The 18506-nt window shown below is 39.7% G+C and overlaps 1 protein-coding gene across 1 annotated transcript in view; it reads left to right on the top strand.

Annotated features, from left to right (window-relative positions):
* SLC2A13 (solute carrier family 2 member 13) overlaps positions 1 to 18506 on the top strand; it is a 165166-nt gene that overhangs the window by 31415 nt on the left and 115245 nt on the right. Inside the window, exons 2-3 of the mRNA XM_071552607.1 lie at positions 6620 to 6779; positions 12672 to 12880. Coding sequence (XP_071408708.1) covers positions 6620 to 6779; positions 12672 to 12880 — 369 coding nt within the window. The remainder of the gene's footprint in view (positions 1 to 6619; positions 6780 to 12671; positions 12881 to 18506) is intronic.

Raw genomic sequence — 18506 nt, 5'->3', positions numbered from 1 at the left:
GTTGTTTGCCACATAGTAACACAGGGTTTTGGCACTGGTTTGAGCTAGTGGATAGATAGGGACATAAAGGTCTGTAATTACTTGTTGTATTAGATATTCAACAGCACAGATTGTTTAACTATGATGAACCAGCTCTCTGGAAGTCAATTAACTAGTGTTAAAATAAAATACCAGACTTAAATGAAGGCTGCTGATTTTAGACCCAGGTTCTAGAAGAGATGCACCTAAACTTCCATCCCTGTGATTTATGTTCTCACAAAGCAATGTGGTTTTAGTGCTGGTGTTTTGTCCCCCTGCCCTTGTGCATTTCACAGCTTTGCCACAGCCAAGTACAGTTGTGCCACTGCTAAGAAATGGACTTCTACTAATCTGATGTAGGAGAGAGATTAAATGGGAAAATGTGCTACCAATCATCCTTGAAATAACTTTCAATAACCAGTTATAAACTGCTGCTAATGCCTTTACTAGATACATGCAATGGAGATATTGGAGGGGACTTGAGCTTTCCCTGATGTTCGCACTCCAATACAAAGAGTCAATGAAGATTTCAGCTTTATCTGCTGGGGAAATGGTTAGTGTACTAGAACAGCATTTAATGCACTGCTTTCTCGAGTATTTCCTATTAGCATGTTTAGTAAGGCACTCTAATATCCCCTTATGTTGACTGTCATTACTGAAAGCTGAAGTGTTAACTGTAACAACATGAAAGGACTCTATGAGACTATGAAAAGGCTTAATTTCTGTTTGGGTTGGGCAGTAAAATTGTACTATGTTGTGGTGCTGTCTGTAGAACAGATGTGGCTGATTGTTGGCAGCTCCTGTATAAGTGTTTGTGAAAGTTAATGGTCTTTGAAATAAGTATCCTTTGTAGTTAAAATGTATCCCTTTTTTCAGCGATAGATGTGCTTTCCTCCACAAACCATTTAAACTGATTGTTCTGTAGATGGACAGTAAAGACTCTACAGTTACTGTGCAACTTCTCTTCAGTTCTTTCAGAAAGTTAACCAGTGTGTTGCCTTTATCCTCCTGAGTGTTACTAACTACTCAGATGTGAGCAGTGTTCTAAAATTATCCATTGGCAAGAAAGCTGTTTTAAGCAAAACCCTTAGAGTATAGTTTTGTAGGAGCACAACTGAAAGAAAATACTCGATGGAAGTCTCTTTGTCTGTATAATCTGACATACTCCTGGGGTCAATTGTGTTTCCAAGGCACTAAATTTAGATTGCATGTCCAGTGTCCAAGAGGTAAGAAGTTTATTAGATTTCCTGCAAAGTTTCTGGAAGAAAGTGTTAGCCTGGTGTTCAGCTGTGGCTTGGCAAGTTTCCTCCTGTTATCTTTGGAATTTGCTATTTAATTACGCTTTCCTCTCACCCCCACAAAAAGACTCACCTTGACTTTGTATTCAAACTTTCTTGTATCATAGCAACCTCTGCGAATATTTAATTCCTGATTCTCTTTGTCATAAACTTGCTTCTTCTTCAGGTTGCCTCCACAAATCTTCCGTCTGTGGAATCATTTGCTAAAGCTGCTTAAAATCCTTGCAAGCAGAATAAACCATTATGGCATGTTTTTTAATTAAGTGAATTTTAAAGTTGGTAGCATTAAAGTTTAACATTTTAATGAAAACTTGCTCTTACAAATTCATACTAAGATATGTGAGATACTTTATCTTGGTGAATTACCTTAGTACACCTTTATATGTTAGTGGAGGATGCCTCATTCCCATGAGTACTCTGAAGCAAAACATTTTTTTAACTTCTGTCTTTTCATTTGCAATTCCTAACTACATATTTCTTTAATGAGCTGTGTATGTTCTTTGTTGTTAATAGAGATTAATGGTTGAGTTGTTTTACTTTGAAATGGGATCAGGAATAGCATCACTTTTGTGTGTGTGAGTATTTTGCATCCTAGCTTTGGTTTCCATCCAGACAGTCTGGAGTCCCATGACAATTCAGACCACTCCACTCTCATACCTAGTGCAGTTTATGGGCCAGTGGAGTCTTTTGATCTCCTTGCAGACTGTTTAAGGGAGCTGCGTGGTACAAACCCCTCAAAAGGCAGGTGGATATCCTTTTAGCTGGTTGTATTCCCTGGATTCCTGGTGTTAATGCAAAGAGTCAGCACAAGCTGGCCAGAAGGAGGGACGGAACCATGATGCAGAGACACCAGCTCCTGGATGTGCTTCCTTAGCACTTCTAGTTAACCGTCAGTCCTCTCTATTCCCAAGCATGAAAGGCTAATGGAGTTGCATGAGTGTTTTTTTAAAGTTACCCAGTTGTTGTCACCTGTCTCTTGTGTTTATGAACCTTCTGGGTAGTCTGAACAGCAACAACAAAAATTTGTCAGGAATCCTTCCCTCTGTTTTTGCTTCTCCTGACACTGGTTATTGGCTGATGCCAATGAAAGGACTGACACATCCCTACTACCTTAGAGCTTTTTTATTATGCTAGGAGTAAAAGTGGGTCTCATTCAATATCCTGTCTCCGGTTTTTTTTTGCTCATCTGTTGTTTTTATGACGCACCTTCCTTCCTATCTGCTAGAGATATACCTGGAGCTGTAGTGGAAGTCTTGATCTGGAGAGGGGTGCATATATATATATATATATGATCTTGCAAAAAAAAGGCTTTGAAACTATTCCATCTCCCTAGCATTATTCTCAAAAGCTTTTTATAAACAAGAACTTGGATTCCTTCTTTAGTCCTTGTGTTTTGCTACCTAATCTCATTTCTTGAAATGTATTTTTACTTCTAATTAACCTAGGAGTTCTCCTTCACTGACTTTTTTGTCTCTCCTGTCAGTAGGTTTGTGGACTTCATTCCAGAAGTTCGTAATGAATTCTTTATGATGCTTACATGTTCATACTGGAAATACCTTTCTGGACAGTAATGCAATTCTAAAATGTCTTCTCACACCTGCATTCTATTGATTGTCTTAAAATTGGGCTGTCTCAGCTTTCCAATAGTCAGTCTGCAGATGATAGAAGGAGCCCTAGTAATTAGTCTCCTAAGTGATGTTAGGAGTGAAAAAAAAATTTAGCACAATGATTTCAGCCCTTTGTGTGATCTGATGCTTCCAGTATAATAATTAGGTGCATCTTCTGGTCTGAATTTAAGGAACCTTCTGTTATGTTTTTTCTAAGGTATATTCTTTAATGAGGACAGAAATTTCATGCCTTGGTTACTCAAGTGGATAGAGACTGGATTTGTCTGCACTCTTGTCTCAGATTTCTCAGCTGTGGTGCACAACCTTCTCTGACAGATCTCCAGTTAATTGTTTTCATTTTCTTTTTCTCATGTCTTGTCACTTATCGGCTTTAGTAGTTAGGTGGCAATACACTTGCCTGCAGCAAGAATCTTTTATTTGGTGTGAGCAGTTTAACAGTGAGAGCATATTAAAAAGAGTAAAGGCATTCTCATATGAAAGATTAAGGAGAGATTAAGGAAAGATTCCATTGCAGCTATACTTGTTTTGCTAGGAAAGCTGATCTTTGTTTTCAAATTTCTTTAATATCCAGCTATTAAAATAATCATATAACAAATAGTGGTTATGTATTTTAGAGATTTTTATCCTTGACTAACATTTAATGCCTTGCTTCTGACTACGTGTTTTCACAAGAACTTGCTCTCCTATGTTCTAGTGTGTCTTAAATTGAAATTAGAGAAGAAAAGTCGGGAGAACATTTATGCCTTCTAAAGCAAGTAAAAGCAAATCAGTAATGTAAATAATGCTATAAAATCTAAAGCATTATTTCCTTAAAATAGTAGGATTTTTTTCCCTGTTTCAGAATAGTAATCTTTACTTACAGTGGTTTTTTTAGGAAGACCTTTGCTTTTGTTTGTGAGTGCTTGCTGGGTTGCAGTCAGGTAAGCTGGGAAGGCTTTCCTAATTGTCTCCTCCGTCGTTCCTGAAACTTCCTGCCATACCTTGTTTCAGACTCAGAGTAGCAAAGCATATGTTTTGATATTGAAATGATATCTGAAAATATATAACAAATGTGATATCTGAACTGAGGTTTTTGCTTGAGTGTTTTGAACCTATAGGTTTTGAGGCACAGAGTAGAGCAAGTAAGGTCTAAATAGAAAGGCTCCATTAGACAGCAATGTTGTGAAAAGTCTCAGGGTGAGAAAGCTGGTGTGGAAGTCACAGAATTAGAGAGTCATTTTTGTTGGAGATCCACATGTGGAGATGGTCAAGACTAACTGAGCATCGTTCTGGTCAGCCTGCTCTAGCTGACCCTGCTTGAACAGTGGTTGGACTAGATACCTAAACAATTTTGTGTGATTTTGAACTCGTACCAATAGCTCCTTGGGCTTCCCTAAGAAATCTTGTGCTGTTCATTGCAGGTTTCATAATAAATAATTTCAACTATTGTATTAATGCCAGCTGAATAGCCGGTATCAGTGGCTTGAGATATGCAAGCTTCCCCTTTCTCTGCTTATTCCTGTTCTCATTAACTGTAGAAAGAATGCAGTAGAAACAGTGAATCTGTTGTCATGGTGCCTCTTATTCAGAACTGTTTACAAACACGTTAACATTCATACTGCCCTTATGTTGTTTAACAGGTTTTAGCTTCAACTGTGTGTGGCAAATGTTGTGTTAGCTGGGGCTGCCAGTGGTCCTAGCAGTGTCTCAGGGCAGATGGTGTGCACTGAACACTAGTGATAGCTGTTGGTCTGGCCAATGGCCTGGCTCCGCTTTTTGGATGTATGAGAAGTGTTTGGCTGGCATATTTTGAACAAGATTTCTCTGCAGGCTCTGTGTAAAGTCAGTCTTCATTAACAGTTGAATAGGAGGAAAACCAGCTTTTTTACACAGCATATGTTGGTTTTGGTTGTGCACATCTTTCATACTGCTTCCCAGTAAAACACATAGAGATGTTGCCGTCTTGACCTCTCAAATTAGTTTCACTACATGATTACCTGTGTGTTAAGATGCTGTGTGTTAAGATGTACAGGAGGATGCCCATGCTACAGTGGGGGAATGACCCTGTGAGGTGGTGTGCCCAAGGCAGAGGAGTGGCTGGGGGAGCAGAAAGGCCCACACTCCCTGGGCCAGGACTGTCACAGCTGCAGGACATTTTGCCCTGGTGGCAGCTGCTGCCTCCTGTGGGTCCTTAGTGCCTTTTGTATGCAACAAATGGACACACTCCTGTCCTTTCCCATAAAGGCTTTTCCCCTATATGTGTTCTGTCTCCATCGCTTTAATGATTAGTTCAAATAGTGACATGAAAGGCGCGAAAGAAATATCTCTAATAGTGGGCTGTGTTGGAAAATTCGCTTCTCTGTCAAACTCGCTAAGGACTATTTGAATGCTTTTTCCCATGGTGCCTTTTGGTTGGCTTTGAAAAATGGTTGAATAAATTTTTAATGACTTTTTTTTTCCCTGGCACTTTTATGTGGGTTTTCTATTCCATGTGGGTTGCTCAGTCAATAGGAGGAGGAGGCATTGGCATGTCCTGGGAGGCTCTGCCAGGAACTGGGTTATCATGCTGAGAGGCTGCTGTGAGTGTTTACCTATTGCAACAAAGGATCTTCTGATGCCATTTTGTTATTAAACAATCTATATTCCTCGCTTGAGCTTTTTGGAGGCTCCCAGCAGTCCTGTCAGGCTAACCTTGTTGCTAAAGATGATTTTGTGCTCTTAGTTTGGTGAGTCAGCCAGGCAGCGGGGCACTGGTGAAAGGCTCTGCATGTTTAAGACTGAGCCCTTCTGCTGTGATGTCAGCCAGGAACCACAGTTGTGCTTCAGCAGTCAGGTGCATGCCTTGAGTTGGCCCCTTTTCTTGGTGGTGCTGTGGCACTGGCCTGTGCACGTGTGGGGCTGTCCATGTGGACTCACGGGAGTGCCCCAGGCTGGAAGTTGTGGTGTGTCTGATGGTGCTTGGTTGTGCTCCCCATGCTCAAGTTGTATCTCAGCTGACTTGAGCTGAAATGTGGGTTTGGGTGTGTGCTGCCAAGGTACTTCAAGTTTTAACTGCAAAAGAAATTGCTGTTGGTTGTCGCTGTTGTTTCTTTTAAGGAAATAGGGTTATAAATTGCCTTTAAATGAGAGCACAGCTCTGTTGGTGGATTTGGACCACAACTTGTGCCACACCCAGCTCTGCTGAGATTAGCTCAGTTGGTTAAAACTTGATTGTAATAATGCCAAGGTCATGGGTTCCATTCCCTATGTGGGCCCTTGACTTAAGAGTTGGACTTGATGATCCTTGTGGGTCCCTTCCAACTCAGAATAGTCTGTGAATACACTGTTGAACACTGTTTTTACAGTTTGTGTGTGTGTGCTCCTGTGTGTGTTCCTCACGGGCATTTCTGTCTGTTGAACAAATGTCTTTGTTCCCTCCCAACATCTTGTGCACCCCCATCCTCCTTGCTTGGGGGGGTGGAGTGTGGGGCAGAAAAGGCCCTGACTCTGTGCAAGCACTGCTCAGGAATTAAGTAAATATCTCCCAGTTATGAGCACAGTTTCCAGTGCAAATCCAAAACAATGCCCTATACCAGCTCGTGTGAAGAAAATCTAAGTCTACCTCAGCCAAACCCAGCACAAAATGTTATTTTATGATGAAAAATCAATGTAGTATCTCTTTCGATTTTGTAACTGTAACTGAATTTACTCTTGCAGGTGTAGCATCTATGACTGTGCCAGTGTACATCGCAGAAGTTGCTCCACCACACTTAAGGGGCAGATTAGTCACCATTAACACGCTGTTCATCACTGGAGGGCAGTTTTTTGCAAGTGTTGTGGATGGACTCTTCAGCTACCTCGCAAAGGACGGGTGGAGGTTTGTGAGTCTTCCTTGCTAAAAAGCAAAACCAGCATAGTCGTGGTTTGGTTGAGAGCTGTTACAATTCGTATTGATAAAACAGTGTTTGCACATAAAGTGGTCAAACTGTATACTGAAATGGAATTTTAATAATGAATTCTTGCCAAAATAGATCCATACTGCTTTCACTTAAGCTTAATAGTCACAGTATGTGTAGATTTTTTTACTTTAGTAAACTTTAGAAGAGCAATAAATATGCATCACAATCTTGAACGATTGTCATGATGTTTATGAAAGTAGCTTTCCTTTTGCATTTAGAATAATTACATGCTGATTATTCAACAGGGAAATTTCCAGAAAGTATGATGCTGTATGTGCAAAGGAGGTGAATTTCAAATATTCTTCATCTGAGCAGTAGTAATCTAATCTGAATTGAAGTAAAAGCTATTGTAGCATAACTTTATAGTTAAAAGTTTTTATTATAGGATAATATGAATCTCTTGTACTCTATTTTATGGATAATATGTTCTTCCTGCAGATATTGCTTAAGTGTTTCTGGACTGCAGTCTTATACCTGCTTTGTAGTGATGTGTCATTTGAGAGAGATGAGAAATTTCAGTGGCCCAGTATTTTACTTGCAGAGCTGGCTTGGGTAAAACAATGAACAGAAATGTGTAGGAAGAATAACTTACAATATACATTCGAACTCTTGGAAACTTATGCTTGATTGTAAGTGCTTTTCTTTTGAAACACAATTGAGAAAGGGACTCATGTTGTAGGGCCTTAGATTTCTATTGCTACAGCCTGGAATTACTTTACTATTGGAATATTCTAATTTGAAGGATCCTCTCCCCCATTGCCCCAAACTTGAAACAAAATATATTTATGTTCTCTGGCTTTTAAGGAAGCTGCATATGGACTTCCAGGTGTGCTGATCTTTGAAGTTTAAGTTGGAAACAATTAAATTGGATCCAGGTACATAGAAGAACTTGGAAGCTGATCTTTTCATAGTATGTAAATAAACATGCATAAAAAGTTAATGTTTTCTTAATGAATCTATGGCTTAATTCGTGTGTGACTGAAGATTCAAGAAGTTTGAGATTTTAATTTTCTGTCCATTTGATTGTTTCCTTTACCTCTTTTGTAAAAAGATACCACATTTTGACCATAAGAAAAAGCTCACTTCATGCCAATTTTGTTTAATTTTAGCTGAAATTTGAGTTTTAGCTCTGCTTTGTGCAATCTGGGTACTTCAGCTCAAGTGAAAATAGCATTTTGCATTTTACATGAAGTTTTTGATGACCTTTTCATTATAATGCATCTGCCTTCACTGGCAGACTGTGTCCTCTTGTGAAGAACTGCAAAACAGCTTTCACTGAAAGGAAACCTGAGTTTCATAGGATTGCAAATCCCTTTTTGCAGTTAAAGAAATATGCTCAATTTTGAGACAAGTTAGTGGCATGCAGTAATGCATTTCTAAGTGAAATACAAACTGAACTATTTGATCCTTGATTCCAGTTAATATTTGCTTTGTTATTTTAAATTAACTTTTATCCTTAATAATTTGCTAATGTAATGACTCCCGGTGTGTGGGGTTGGGTGGGAGAAACAGACAAGCAAAGATATTTATTTAGGAATGAAGCTCTGAGTCACATTTACTGTTAGAGGCATTGTGTGCTTTCTGGTCGGGCAGATTTTTGAGTTCAGGTTACCTCAGTGGTCGGGGGTTCAGCTGAGGGAAGTAATGGATTGTGTGGATGTAAATCTGTTTCTGGGTTTTTTTCCCATTAGTGCCCTGACACTTGGGAGGTAAGAATGTTTCTAATCTGTGTGTTTTAGTAAATACCATCATATTGGAAGAAAAATACAAACTAATGAAGTATGTGACAAGTACTGGAGCTGTGTTTTTTGTTTAGTAATTCAGGTAAACTAAGACATTCCCTTCTCAAGAGCAGACTGCCAGCCTTCTCTGGAAAAGGTCAAAGAGCTGATGTTGTCATGACATACAAATCAAGCAGTGACACACACACACACACAAGTTACCATCTTCTGATAAGTTACTGTGTAAATATTTGTAATTAAAGAGGAATACAGGGTGGAAGGCAATAATCATTGTCAAATGCAGATTTCATCTTTTTGGAAAACACTGTTTGGATACCTTAAAAAGGAACGAGGCCCTCACCCACTGAAATGCTGCACAACTGTTCTGAGAACTTCTACATTGGTATAACTTATTCTTCTGTTTGGAATTAAAAAAACCCTAATCTGCTGTAATACAGGCCTTTTAAACTCTCAGAACTGAGAAGATTAAAGTAAAATGTAGAACCTGTGGATTGAGTAAGAGTAGGAGTTTGGGTGTTTAATCAGAGCAGTGTGAGATGCTGACTTTTGAAAATTTCCAGAGATGGACATTTTCATTTTGCAAGATGCCTTGTTCAGATACTCAGTCACTCTTAATGTGAAGAATTGGTTTCCCTCATCTTTTATCTAAATTTTCCTTATTGCAACTTGTGACTGTTGACATCTGAGAAAGTCTCTCTCCTGTATGAACTTCTTTTCAGTTACGAAAGACGCAATTAGATCTCCTCTTGCTCATCTCTTTTCTGGGCAGCACAAACCCAGTTCTTTGAGACTCTTATGTCACACACTCCAGTTACATGACTGTCTGAGTGATCCATTGCTATTCCTGGTTTGCAGCTTTCCCTCCTGTTGGTGGTTCCCGTCTTCCAAGTTCAGCACAGTGTGTTGAGGGTGAGGAGCAGTTGTTTCTGCAGCCTGCTGGCAGGTGCTGGATTACTTCTGCCAGGGCAGCAATGCTGTGTTTTACCTGTGTGCCAAGTACTGTTCTGCTGATTGAGGGAGCAAAGTGAAGTTTAACTGTTGATAATGCATTGTGCAGAAACAGGCTATGCCCTCAGTGATGAGGTGTCTGGGTATCCTCAGCTGCAATGATGGAGCCGTTAATTGGGGATGGTGTACTTGTCTGTCCTCAGCTAGTTTGGTGCAACCTGAGGCCGATCAGGGAAGGGTATGGATGGCCTGTGATGTGGAAAGAGTGGCTAGCAAACTCATGGAGAGAAGTCACTCCTGAGTCATTACATATAAGAAGAAAAATTACAACAATTACTGTGTCTCGTAGTGACTGATGGCTAAGTATTGGAGTGCTGCAGAGAAACAATAAGAAGCTTTAATTTTTCTTTACTCTTATTCTTGGAAATGCTGGATATTAAATTTAAAAGAAACCAAAGAAAACAAATATTTACCTTGACCCTTATGTCAGGTTAGCTCTATAAACCCTGCTAATGCCATCTTAATAGTATTGCAGCAATACGTCAGGGAAGAAGAAACGTTACAGCAGACTTATTAAATTTCGTGCTGGATTTTTTCAGGTCTGCTAGACATCTGGCTTCCAATGCAAAGTCTTGTACTCTGTATAGGAAAGAACTATATTAGATTTCTGAAAGCTGGCTCACTGCATGAAATGTCTAAAATTGCCCGCCTTTACTCTAAATTGGTTATATCAAAATGACTTGATCTGAAAATTGGAGCAACTCTTAAACTTGCAATGGATGTACATTCTCAGCTGAATGTTTTCCTTCTGGCCTGCTCCTTGTGGTCAACTTTGACCAGAAGTTTGTAGATTGGAAACTATCTTTATTGAAGGAGCACTTTCTGTACATTTCTTTTATATCTTGTCCGTGATAAACAATCCAGCAGACTCCAAGGTAGCTTCAGCAGTCTTGGGTCAAGCCTTCAGGAGCCTCAATTGATTTGGCCTGCTAAGGTGATTCCAGATACCCAGCTGCTTAGTTCTGGAGGCTGTGCTGCACATAAGGGAGTGAAGGGCTTTGGAGGAGCAGGAGTTGAGTAGTGTAAGTCTAAAGGTCTAACTCTGTTTAGATAGATGCTTTAAAACATGCTTTTGATTGCAGTTTGATAGAACACAGCAATGGTGTTTTTAATCTCTGTGAGTTTGTTTTACTCTTCATTTGAAATAGAAAAGGCTTTCGAAATATTACTCCAATGAAGATATTGAGTATACATTTTGGTGAGCTACAATTTGGTGTTTGTGTAAACTGATTTCTATGTACAGCTACCAAAATGTTTGTGGAGAGGAAGGAGCGTAGGAAGAAATGACGACATTAATGAATGGGAACAGTAGTGAAAGAGGCATGAGAACAGTAGTGAATTAGTGACACAAATGGTGGCTGAAGACTACTCAACTAATAAGCCTTCCACAAGCTTTATGCTTTGAATTTATTTCCTTCCTTATGCTCTTCTTTTTTTTAACTGGTGATGAGCTATACCATTCTTAGAGTGTTACAAAATAAGAGAGTTGCTCACAGACTTCTTTCTAGGGCAAGATTTGCTTTTATGAACTTGAGGGCTCAGCTTGGGGGTGGAAAGATGGGCCTGGCATGCACATAGTCCTGGGATGGCCATCCTCTTTGCATTGCCTTTTGGGTGTTCTTTTCACCATTCTCCAGCTTTCTGTTCTGTTGTACTGCCCACATTTTAATTTGTTAAATCCACAAATGCCTCTAAGAAAGCATTTTTCCATTTTCACTGAAAATGCATTTAGACTTGACAAATACATTTGGTTCATTGCCCTGAAACAAGATTTTCAATAATAGTTGTGCTCACTTTCCCACTCTATTAGCAATCTCATTTTCTAGTATGCTTTATGAAAACATCCAGGTGAGAGACTGCCAAGTCACCTGTGTGAGAACATACATCCTGGGCTATGAAGAGAGGAGCTAGAGGAGAGATTAGCAAATCTGCCTAATCTCCTGACTGATGCTGAGGTGTGAACCTGTTCATGAGTACAGGCTGCTTCAGCATTCAGAGGGGCTTATTTCTGGAGGTGTTTTAATGATTCTGTCCACTGATGTGAAACTCATGATAGCTCTGTGTAAAGTCTTTAATGGAAGTGAAAAGAATCTCAGTAAAGTGTAAATGGGGAAAGGCCAGATTTAAAAAGCAGAACAAAATTATATATAGTTCTGCAATTCTTGTTATCCTTCTTAGAGTTTTATTGAAGGAATAAAAAAATGTGAAATGTATAGACCAGAACCACCCATGAAAATTGGTGTTATGCTTGTCTTCCACAGTCTCTTACCCCACTTTAGATGGACTGAATAATGGTATCCCTGGGTGTTGTCACAGGTGTCAGGACTGATCCTTGGAAGCACAACTCTGCGACCAGTGATAATTCTCTACTGAGCAGGGAATGAGCCTTAATGCTGTAAATAGTAACCCCCTGGGCATCTAAAATGCAGTTTTGATTTAAAACCTGACACTGTGTCTGACTGAAGATTTAAAAGCAGACTCTCTAAAAGATCTGGTGTAAATTGCTCTGCTGGTGAAATGAAGTTTTTCAGTGTTTTTGCTTATAGTCAGAAATTTTGAAAAATAAAATGGGCACCTGTCTGTGAATACATATTACTGTCCAAATTATGCATTTTCCTTTGTCTGGTTTTGGGGTTGGTTTGTTTTTATATGTCTGAAACAGCAAGATTTCAGGCTCATTTTTGCCATTGACAGCACCCATTTGTTCTCTCTGCATTTGCTTTATCTTTCAATTATGTTCTACTGCAGAGTTTATCAGTTTCCAAACTAGTGGAGTGTTTCAGGTGTTTTATTTAGTCTGACATAGTGTCTTCAGGATGAGTGGGAGAATAGTCAACATATCCTTGAGATTTCCTGGAAATAAAAGAAAGGGTCATGTTTTCTAAAACACTTGCAGAATATGATTCTTGCCCACTTAACTTATGGTGAGAAAGAATATGAGGAGAGGAAGGTTTGGTCTGTAAACTACAGTTTCAGTAGCTGTACCTGAATCTTCTTACAGTATGTTTTTGTAGGCATTTGTTTTGGCAGATATTTATGCATTTGCATATTTATTCCCAGGTACATGCTGGGCCTGTCGGCTGTTCCAGCAGTTATACAGTTCCTTGGGTTCCTGTTTCTTCCCGAAAGTCCCCGCTGGCTCATTCAGAAAGGGCAGACCCAGAGGGCACGGAGAATCCTGTCTCAGATGCGTGGCAACCAGGCCATCGATGAGGAGTATGACAGCATCAAAAACAACATTGAGGAAGAGGAGAAAGAAGCTGGAGCAGGTATGCTGAGTGCTTGTTGGCTTTTCTGCTTGTCAATGCGGAGATAAAAATCAGAAGAAATGTTGAAGTTGTAGCCTGTAAGAACTTGATGTTTTGCTTTTTCTTGTCTGTTTTTCTCCTTTAAGTATTTCATACAGTGGTAACTTCAAAAATTAATAGATATTTCTGTGATCCTGCAGTTTTAAATTAGGTTCTCATTTCTTAAGTGAGGAAAAAGTAAATTTGTGTAGGATTGTAAGTTTATACTACCTACACTTATGTGAGCATTGTACTCAAAAATTACTCAGTTTAAGAATGCACATCTCGAAGAGTGGAAATAAATAAAATAAGGTTTGGTTTCTTTCATCTGTGGAAAAGGCCAGACGGACACTGGGGAGGTCAGAAGGCCTTGTACATGCCTGAATGGTCCAGAAGCCCCTTTCTAGCCAAGTGTTCTAGACAAGGAGCCTTTGGAAAGATGTACAAAACTAGGCCAGTAATACAGAGATTCAGTTTCAGTAAAGGCAACTTCTAAAGGTCTGTTTGTTCTGCCTCCAAAAGAAAAAGCATCTAAATCAAATCCTTTTTTTCACTCTTTTGTATCCTTGCACCGTATTTCCTCAAAACTTTATTTACTTATAAAACAAGGTTACCATTTGATTGACTTTCTGTACTCTACATATTTTTCCTTTGCTTTCTCATGAAAGGGTTAACTTGGGAATCTCAAGTAAGGCTCTTAAGTAAGAGTAATCTTAATTCTTGCTTCCTTAATCATTGATAGGAAAATACTGCAACTTCTACTGATGGAAAGAAAAATGCAAGTTGCTTTACATCTGTGTACATTTGAGATTCAACATACCTATTCTTACTGCCTCACTGAGTTTGACTTTGAACCTTAAAATAAATAATTATGTGTCTGGAAAAAGTTATTTGACATATAGTTGAAGGGATTTTTAAAATATTCATCATTAGTGTGAAGCAAGGCTGTATTTTTTCCCTCCCATTACGTTTTTGAGGGTTTGGATATGTTTTTTAACCCAGTTCTTTGGGGAGTGGGAAATGAAGTTCATTTCAGCTAATTTGATAAAAAGTGATGAAGTGGATATGGATAGAACAATTTGGGCTTGAGTCCTGTTCCACTTAATGTCTAATATTTAAGTTTTAATGCATTGTAGAAATAAAAGGAACAGGCATTTGGCCCACTCAGTCCTTTTATTTTCCATAACTGGGCTATAGGGTATGACTTTGTTTCTCTCTCTAAATCTTTCCCTGTGATGCGTTTTCACAATTGTAAACCCAGTGTGGTGTCAGTAGTAGGATTGCCTCAGTTGTTAATTCAGTCTTCTATACACTTCTGACTCGCACTGGCAACTAATTATAAGGTTGTTTTCTGGGATGTGCTTGGTCTTTTGATTTCCCCTGCACAGTCCCCCAAAAACTTGTGTTTCTGGAGTTCAGTTAAATCAAGCATGTTCCTAGGAGAAAGCTTGGTTATAGAAAATCATTGTTTTCTTCTCCAGTAATCAGTAGCCAAGGGCATTCAAAAAGTGAGGTGGTTCCAAGTATGTGCTGTCCCATTTGTTATCAATGCTGAGCAACAGGCATGGGATAGCTGTGGGCACTCTTGGTTTGGATTATAACTTGGCTATAGTTGCACTTCATCTCATGTTCTTCATTGCTATAAAGAGGTCTATTGTGTGTCACCATCGAGACATACGTAGTTTTTGTTACCCTTCTGTGACTTAGAGGTACTTACAAGTGGTGTTAAATTGTAATTGCTTTCATTTCTTGAGGAGCTGTCCAAATCCTCAGTATTGAATTTTGCAGTGTAGTGCAAAAGCAACTTGCTGTTCATGGTTTCATTGCCAGGTTTTCAGGTATTGGCAACTTAAATATGTGCTTCTGTGAAGACTTAGTGTTTTATTTTGCAGTGGGTATTTTAGTTGTGAGATTTTGTTGTTTCTTTGGGATTTTTTCTTTATATTCCTGTAATACTTTTTTAAAACTACTTCTGTTAGTGGCAGACAACTTTTTGAAGCGCTAGTTAATAGCAGTGACAAATGACTGTAGTAATTCCTGTCAGACATTCCAGTTTCACAAAAAATGTAATGACCCCAAACTGTCAGTGTATGTACATGACATTCAAGGAGAGATCTGTGGAGATCGGAAATAATCTGGCTTATTTTTAGACTGAAGTATCTTTTCCTTTCTTGTCTTTTTCTTTCTTGAAAAAGAGCAATGTTCTTTTTCATTGATTGATACACAAACATCTTGGCCAATTTCTTAGGGCTCTACTTTCTAGAGTGAAACTAAGCCTGTGTTTGACTCCTTCTCAGCTAGGGAGTAACAGAATGTAGCCATAACATATTCTCCAGTCCCACACTAAAAACTGTAATGCCTTTTGTAATGTTTCATCAACTATATAATGGAAGAATGAAACATAGGGAGACGTCATCTGTGTTGTTTAAGCCACCTTAAAGTCTGGGTTTAATGTGTGTGTCATAAAACCATAGAAGTTGCATTTTTCACGTGGTCCTCAAGTAGCTTCTGTCTTCAAAATAACCAAAATGCCTTCAAGAACAAATTTCTGCTCCAGAAGTCCTTCCTACCACTGTGGGATACCTGTTCAGCGAATGATTTGCATTTCTTTACCCTTTCCAATACATTCAGTCAAATCAATGCTGTTGATGCTTCTTACCAACTTATATTTGAGCATTTTCAGATTGGTATCAGGAGAATAATGTCTCTTTCTGACAAACACTTTCCCCATGACTGGTTATGCAAATTACATTTTTTCTGGCAGTCATGGATACTGCTTTAGCGTGCTCTATTCTGTACTTGCAGTGTGACTTTTGGGTTTGTAACCTTGTATTTTGAGAAGCGAAGGGGAGGGCACTGCATTCTGCAATAATATTGCAGGACAAGTCAAATCTTGGTCAAGTCCAGCTAGTCATCTTGCATTAATGTCATTCCCCTTTCAGATGGTGGGACTGTAATGCAAAAGAAGGCTGGCAATAGGAAATTCAAGGATAGAAGGACTAATGAGGAAGATTTTAGAAAAAGAATGTTCCGTGAGAGTTGTGAAAGGAGTAGTTTATAGGTGTGAAGTGACCTTCCCTTCAAGTATGCTATGAATTTCCCCCAGACTCCCCAGTGCTTGGCTTAGGCTCCGTGTCCTTATGGGAGAAAATGGTCAGAAGGAGGTTGCTGCTGAGGGATCAAAGACACTGCTGGGAGAGCTTTCTGGCACAACTCTTCCTAACAAAATGTGTCTGATTCACACTGCTGCTGAATTTTAGTTTTTAGTACAGTTAAGGCAGAGGTTCTGTACTGCACCTTAGTTAGAAACAGGCAATCAAATCACAGCAATGCAGGTGAGTACTGGCACAGAGGCTTAATACATAGAGTCATAGAATGGTTAGGGCTAGAAGGGGGACCTTAAAGGTTATCTAGTTCAAACCCCCCTGCCAAGGGCAGGCAACCTTCTTCTACACCAGGTTACTCAAAGCCTCATCCAGCTTGGTCTTGAAGACCATCAGGGATGAGGCACCCACAGCCTCTCTGAGCAACCTTTTCCAGTGCCTCATTACCCTCAGAGTAAAGAATTTCTGCCTGACATCCAATCTAAACTTACCCTCCTTCAGCTTAAGGCCATTTCCCCCTTACGTGCCCTTGTAACAAGTCCCTGTCCAGCTTTCTTGTAGTCCCCTTTATATACTAGAATGCTGCTCTAAGGTCTCTCCAGAGTCTCCTCCAGGCTGAACAGCTCCAGCTCTTTCAGTCTGCCTTCCTAGGAGAGGTGCTTCAGCCGTGTGATAAACGTAGTGGCCCTTCTCTGGACTCCTTACAACAGGTCCACATCTCTCTTGTGTTGGCCGTGGGCTCCACAGCTCGATGCAGCACTTCCCACGGGGTCTCACAGGAGCAGAGAGGGACAGTCACGTCCCTTGACCTGCTGTCACGTCTCCTTTGATGCAGCCCAGAGTACAGCTGGCTTTCTGGGCTGCAGGCACGCACTGTTGGCTCATGTCCACCTTTCTGCCCAGCACAACCCCAAGTGCACTTCTCCTCAGGGCTGCTCTCAGTGCGTTCTCCACCCAGCCTGCATTTGTGCATGAGGTTGCCCAGATCACTGGGCACTGTCGTGCAAGACAGTTTTGAATGCTTTGCACAAGATGGGTGACTTCTCTTGCCCTTTCCTCACCCACCTCTGCTGTAACCCCATCGTACAAGGCCACCAAATTTGTCAGGCCATGTGAATAGGTGAAGTAGCTTGTACTCCTAAGGGAATGAAAGGGATTTGTAATGTTAATTCTAGAGTAGGTACTTGAGAGTGAATTTAATGTGGTCATTTGTGCATAACAATAAAGCTGTCTAGCACACGTTTTGTAAAATTTTTACTGGCTGCCAATCTAATGGTCATTTATGACTGGAAAGAAATCATTATAGCATCCAGTGGAAACATTTTGAATAGAACATTAATTTCCCATATGTTTGACAATCCTACAGTGATCAATGCAAATCATAGCAAAGCATCAGTTTGTACTGTATTTTTGGGTGAAAGTGTCTGCAAACTGGCTGGCTTTTCCTCACACCCCTCCATGGAGTTGCACTGAGCTCTGCTGTGCCAGGATATGTGGTATTTCGCAGGAAATCAGCAGTGAGGAGTATAGCACTAACTTAGCATCTTGATGAAATGAACATCATTTGCATTAAGACTAGACATTTATTTTTGTGTAGATGAAGGATGTGTAACTATGAATCGTAATTACACCAGGGGAGCAGTGTAATCTCCCCAGCCCTATTTATCCCACATTTCTCTAAACTGTGAATTCAAGTTGAGATTCTTGACCTTATCTGCTATGTTTGTGGACCTTTGCCTTTTATTTTCTGTGGTTATCTGTGTACATGTGTCAACTTCTTATCATGAAGACGTCTTCTTTGCACGTGTTATGCTTACTAATTCTGGCTGTGTGAAACTGCTGGAGCTCAGTGGGACATGGAGCCAAGCTGCTTCTGTGAAATTCACCAAACCATTTAGAAAATCGATCATTACAGTGTAACATTGTTGAACCTACTATTCTGTGTCTGTACCAGAAGGTTATGTAATGGACACTGCTTCTAGATTAGACATTATCTTGTGTTTTCATTATTTTAGCACATTTTTTGGGGTAATAGGATTTTTTTTGTAACACCAAGAAACAAAAACGTCTCCATGTGACTCTTTCGGTCCTGTAGGCTTGACTCATATGACTTTCTTTGCTGTATTTCCTATTGAATCAGGACATCACTCTCCTTTTTATGTTTTATATTTCCCTGTTGGAGATAAACGTATTGTGATATAAAGGTAAAGCCACCTCAGTGCTGTTGGGCTTCAGCTCATAATTTTACTCAGTTAACTGTCAGTTAAAATGCGGCATTATTAGGCAGGAGATACGGGCCCTCAGTTCTTCCTGGTTCCAGTATATTTCTATTTCTTGTACCTTTTCTTAAGTAATATTTTAACTTGTTAGCATTCCTGACTATGGCTTTGGCTGGAATAATTTGATATGCATCTTTCTAGGGAGGTACTAGAAGCTTGCAGTGTTTCCATTCTTAATCATAATTCTCCCCTTGCTTCTGGGAGTCCTTTTTTTCCTAAGTCCAG

The sequence above is a fragment of the Pithys albifrons genome, chromosome 3 (assembly GCF_047495875.1).
Source record: "Pithys albifrons albifrons isolate INPA30051 chromosome 3, PitAlb_v1, whole genome shotgun sequence".
Lineage (NCBI taxonomy): Eukaryota > Metazoa > Chordata > Aves > Passeriformes > Thamnophilidae > Pithys > Pithys albifrons.
Note: the sequence above shows the minus strand (reverse complement) of the source record. Positions and strands in the feature narration are given on the sequence as shown.